The 6,307-nt window shown below is 39.0% G+C and overlaps 1 protein-coding gene across 1 annotated transcript; it reads right to left on the reverse strand.

Annotated features, from left to right (window-relative positions):
- Positions 1–2,668: 2,668 nt before the first annotated feature.
- On the reverse strand, positions 2,669–3,800 carry LOC131683398 (uncharacterized). Its single transcript, XM_058965343.1, has 2 exons — positions 2,876–3,800; positions 2,669–2,811 (listed from the first exon to the last, which is right to left on the reverse strand). The coding sequence occupies exons 1-2, from the start codon at positions 3,798–3,800 to the stop codon at positions 2,669–2,671; spliced, it is 1,068 nt and encodes a 355-aa protein (XP_058821326.1).
- Between the last annotated feature and the right edge of the window lie 2,507 nt (positions 3,801–6,307).

Raw genomic sequence — 6,307 nt, forward strand, 5'->3', positions numbered from 1 at the left:
ACGAAGAAGAATAAGAAGCCTGGCGAAGGTGGTTGTAAACAGATGTATATCCTTATGGTCGACACCTCCGGATCGGTTCATGTCTCAACAGGTGACGATATTTGCAGCAGACCTGAGCAGGTCAGATATATCGCGAAGGTTAAACAGCAAGTAAGGAAAAGTAACTATGGATAAAAATATGACGATTACCACAAAAACAAAATAAGTAAGAACACAATCCCTACTAAAGCAGTATTTAACGGTTGCCCCGGATAGATGAGGATTGCGGAATAGAAGAGGTTAAGGTTTAGATGGTTGGCTTAACAACTACTACAAACCAATCCGAATACACCATGAGCCAGCAGGCAGCGCACAGTGGTCGGAAGTGTCAAAAACCTGAACATAATTCACTAGAGGCCAAACCATCGAATATATTCACAGGGTGTCTTTGGAGGAATTGTTCGTATGAATATTCCTCATAATCTGATAAAAATTAAAAATAGGCATGGCTTACTATGATTGAACTAGAAAAATTATTTTTTTATACTGACGAGGTAGAATCTTCGTATCTTAGTATCTTCGACAAAATTTTAGAAATGCTCATAATGAAGAATTTTGTTGAACAACTTGAACTTGTAGGACTTAAGGTTATCGATTTATAAAAGGGTTTTCTAAGGCAACCCCGTTAAATTTAGATTTTTTAATATAACTTTTTTAACTGTGACTTTTCGTGCAAACGACGTTCCAGGCAAATGTTGAGGTATTAAAACCACATAATATTGTTGAAGACTTCATGTAAAAATTAAATTATTGTTGGAGACGGCATGTAAAAATATTGTTGAAGACTGCATGTAAAAATTTTACCTAAAATCGGCAGCGCGGCGCACACATCTTGTGAAAATACTCATTCGTTTTAGAGTTATTGAAGAATTTTAATTTTTTTTACATCAACTTGAACTGCGCATAAGAGATAAAGGTACAAACCAAAATGGACGAGCAGGCCCTATTTTCAATGTCCAGACTACCCATAATAAAGGTAAGAAGGTTTGATGCGTGGTACTCTAGAGCCCTATGAATAGGGTAAGCTCACTTTGTAATGTTTATTTACTTTTTCGTGAATATTGTACTAGGAGTCATGAACCTCTTTACAAATACATATACATTTTATGATTTTGATGATGGTTTCATGGTCACACATGGTCAGACGTGACAATTAGAATAGGAATTATGAACCAATACAAGTTTTGATATATAAGATTTCATGATTTTGTAAACTATTTCACGACGACGAATGATCAGTCGTGACAATTATACTAGGAATCGATAACTAGTTCACGAATACATGAAAATTATTTAATGATTTTGTGAACTCTCATGACCACGAAAGGTGAGTCGTGGCTGATTCGCCAAGAATCATGAATCAGCTCAAGTATACATGAATAATATTTTATGATTTTGTGACCTATTTACCGAGCACGCTTCTGTAGAGAAATTGAACATAATTATAACACATATGATTTTTGGTCATTGTCCTGTTTTCGTAGCGTAAAAACGAGATTGTTCCAAATTTCATGGTACTTTATTCATGGCTCAAACGAAAATTTGGATTCGATTAGTTTGTGTGAAAAACGCCTGATAGCGATGCAGCAAGCGTAGAAAATTTTAAGCAAAAGAAACCCCTAAGTTACCCAACCGCTATCACATTAACATCGCAAAGCAAAGCCCTGGCGCTAGACGCCGCTGTAAAACTTGACTTTCCGTTTCGACAAACGTCGCAAACCAATTCGTAGCGTGCAATTCAATTGCAGATCTGTTTTCCCGCCAACACTATGAAACATCTCTGATCATGGCTCGAGCATAGGGTGACTGATTTATGAGACCAGAGTGCTTTATTTCCTTTACAATCCAAAGCAGAGAAAAAGTAATAGCGCTTGAAATCTATAAAAATGACTATTACATATGTATAATTAATCAAAACCGGTTAATTGGATTATCCATCATTCGCTCTAACTATGGCACGTGTGACAAACTCTTCTCATGCCATCAATTCATATGCGCTATGTTTTGGCTACCATAAAAATAGTGCCATTATTTTTTTTCTATACGTGACGTGACGTTCCTTAGTGATGTTACGCTACCAACTCATACTTTCTTTGGCTTCGATATTTTCTATTGGCACGTACGGTTATGAAATAATCAAAAATTCGGTACGTCTGATTGTTGCATACATAGTTCATATGGGCTTGACCATATAAGATAGTTTGAATAATAAAATACTTCCGGCTGTGAAATTTCATTGCTCAGGCTTTGGCGCAAATCGTTTTATGACATTTCAAGTTAATAATTAACCAAGAAATTGTAGAATGAAATAATAATGAAATCATGAGATTTTCTTTAAAAAATGTAAATATGGGAAATAATTCGAGTATAGCAAGCGGATTCAAAATTGGTAGTTGAACCAGTAAGCAGAATGATAGAGGGTAAATATAACTTTCATATACCTTTTCAATCAAAAGTTTTAAACAGAAGGGTTCGTTGCTTTCCGCATTGACGTCTTTCGTTTTCAAGTTCGTATAGGTAAATAAAAATCCAAAATAGCGTAAAACAATAAATATTATTGATTTTTCCTACTTATACACAGTTATAATGGCAAATGAACCCTGATACCCCTTGGACTCGGCTCTTCGTTTTACTTTTTCTGATATCCATTGTGAGTGATATCAACATCATAACTGGATGGACCACTGTACCGGTCGTGATTCGAAGCTACGTCGTACGGTTGTCCGTTGAACGCTCCATTCCCATCGTCTTGGCTTTGGTGATGAAGGGATGCTGTAAAGAAAGTATTTTTTTTTAAGTTAAAGCAATAACAAGCATATGTACATCTAACTGATACCTTGTTCCAGATCCAGCAAAGTCTGCTGATGCTGTTGCTGTTGTTGGCTATCGTGTATGTGTGGCGCAGGTGTACTGCTGATGTAAATCTGTTCCTGCCCGTTGGTTGAAAGAGTGTATGGAGGCAACAGATTTAGGGAAGGTTTGTAGGCTGTCGTCGTAATAGGTGTTGGAGTTGGATGGTGCAGTACAACGGGGCGCCACGGTTGCTGCCCGGTTTGAGTTACGGTTGCCGTTGATACAGTTGGTGTACTGGCGGTTGGACCAGCAATTGGGACTCCCACAAATGTTGGCGATACGTTGGATATACCCACTGCTGGGTTATAAACTCCAGTAGGAAGCACTCCTGTCGGGATAACATTTGTGAAGGAGGTATACAGTGGCTTCTGCACAAACAGTGGCACTTTGGGTTTCTCTAAAGCGGGCACCGCAACAGGGATAAAAGGTTTCTGAGGGTATGTTGCGAAGAATGATGTATGCTGTGGATTTGCTACGGGAAAGTATGTAGGAACTTGAGCGGCAGGAATTTGTGGTGCCACAGGATATGCTGGGGCTACTGGAGCCACCGGTGCAAAGTTGGTAACAGGCCGTAGAACTGTTGAAGGAGCTCCAAGCGGTGGAAGGTATGATGGAGTATAGACTGTCGGAATTTTCGGGAAATTCCGATGATACGAGGCTACCGACGCACTTCCTGGAAACAAAGCGTAGCCCGGGGGCAGAACTCCTCCATGTCCTCCGTATCCTTTATAGAATCCTGGCAGTTTTGCATAAGAGCTAGAATGGTACGACCGATAGCCGCCGACTCCTAAGGGTATCGTGTACCCCGACAAACCATGGTAGAGTCCTCGTTTCTTCTTATCTGCAGATATGCTCACGACAACACAACAAAGCACTAAACACACTTTCAAGTTTTTTGAAATACCCATCGTCCTGACCACGTTACTTTCCTATGGCACACTTTAAGTTCACTACCATTTACTGGTTAAACGAAAAAAATCCCGAATATTGGACCGGTCAGACACCAACGCAACAATGAACTACCGGATTAAACATCAAGTCATATTTATAACACGCTATCATTTTCATTTTTCCAACACCTTCTTCATCGCAATTCCGATTGATTTAACATAACGTGTATTAATAAAGACACATATCGTTCCCTACTTCAAAACATTCGCGCCGTTCGATTTACAACGAATCCGATGGGCCACCACAATCCAAATCGTTCGACGACACACTCGATAGTGCCATCTTCCATCCATCCAGGCGTTCACAAACGAAATGAAAAGTGTTCGCGGTGACCGCCGTCAATCCGTGCGCTTAGTATGCCAAAGTTGTCCTCGCGATAAGTGCTTTCAGTTTTCACTATACCCTTATCGTGCGTGCCTCGGAAGCATAAACTTTTCCTCACCTAGCACATACCCACCTATGCTCGATCATCGACGGCCTCGAAAAGTGAAGCAAGGCGTGTTCCAGCGAGGCCGAACAATATTTGCAGATCTCAGCTGTAGGTACCTACCGATATGGGGGAACACATTATCGCTCACCCCGCACCTGAGGTAATGCGACACGGTAAAGCTCACGCACAGATTCCCAATTATGGGCGATCACGGGGGCGCGTGATGCACTTCCAATGGCGTAATACTGTAACGCCGCGTTTGACAGAGGAATACCACAAAACTTTACTGCATTTCCTGACACTATATTTGTCGTACCTACACACGGAAATTTGGCATGGTCTGTACTGGATTAAATACGCATTCCGATATGCCAATTCGACTGAATTATTCGTCACTACAAATTTGCGATCGTCTTGTTTCTTTACTGTCTGATTTATGTTATTTATTTAAAAATTTAAAATTTACCCGCTCCGTTACATAAACTACAATAAAAATCAATGCAATTGTGTAAGTAGTGACACTTATAACATCAAAATGTGGGGCAGCGTATTGAATAACTGTACCTCGGAGAGTTAGCGAAGCATTATTATGGAGAAAAAGTTTATTTAGGATATTGAACGTACATACGTATCCGCGTGGCATGATTTCATGCTAACACTAATTATTTTGTTTTGATCTGGTACTTCAGATTACTTTGGAAAATAAGAAAAAATATCAAAATTCAACATTTTCGGTTTTGTCAAAAAATTATATACTCATTTTGTTCTACACTGCAGAGGCATCACATATTTCTATGGCACGGAACGAGAATTCCATTCAATGAAACCAACTACGAATACTTTGTTCTATTGCTACATCTACTGCAGGCACAGCTTTTTAGTGCTTGATAAACAATAGAGGTACAAATCCCGTCATACATGTAGCAGTTCATAGCAGCATATAGGGTTCATCGCGGTGCGGTATTTTCCGCACCCGCACCGCAAAAACTGAGGTGCGGTGAGGTACTTTTTCCTGCGGATGCGGTGCGGGAAATGAACTTTTACGGCGTGGTATCACCGCAACCGCACTTCAAAAAATAATTGATAAAATCTGCAGTCTGCATTAAAAAGTGAATTAAAACTATAACTTGTACCATTTAAAAAGGACGCAACTAGATTTATTTATTACATGGGTGCGTTTCGGCTTCGCCTCATCAGAAACCGACACTAACTTTTTGTCGGAATAAATTAGCGCCGGCTTGACGCAAATCCCCAAAAACTAAAACACACTTTGTGTTTCAATCGAATGACTGATCAAACGTGATGTCCCGTCCGAGCAGATGTTCTGTTTATGCCGATAAGACACAGTGATGCCGAAACTTGTCTTAGCTTAGCAGGCCTATGCGAAAGCATTATGCTATATTTCACCCTAAGGAGGAAAATTGGGTAAACACTAAAATTTCTCACTAAGGCGAAATTTTTTTTGGTAAAACCAGTCTTTCCACCTGAAGGGCACAAATCCTTACTTATTACATGGGTGCGTTTCGGCTTCGCCTCATCAGAAACCGACACTAACTTTTTGTCGGAATAGATTGGCGCCTTAGTGAGAAATTTTGGTGTTTACCCAATTTTCCTCCTTAGAGTGAAATATAACATAATAGATTTATTTTCTGAACGAATGCTTAGCAAAGTCATTATTAGGAAAATCCCTCTGTCAGAACGTTCGAGTGCTACTTATTACCCTACAATAGAGAAACATAATAAACATTTATTTGCTCTAATTTCCATAGACTTGACAATGATTTGAAAAGAAATCCGAATATAATCTGTATTCGACCTATCGCTACTTGATTGTTTACATTTTGGTTATTCTAATATGATAAAATATACTGTTACTAAGAAATAAAATCTGTGTCCAATTTAATTTAACACCATTATTTTTACGACATACTTTGAAAACTATTTATTTTATACTTCAAACTAAAAATTTACACCTTTACAAATACCTAAAACGCACTATCCAATCATTGAAAAACAATTGAATTGTACTGTCAA

Source organism: Topomyia yanbarensis, chromosome 2 (assembly GCF_030247195.1).
Source record: "Topomyia yanbarensis strain Yona2022 chromosome 2, ASM3024719v1, whole genome shotgun sequence".
Classification (NCBI taxonomy): Eukaryota; Metazoa; Arthropoda; class Insecta; order Diptera; family Culicidae; genus Topomyia; species Topomyia yanbarensis.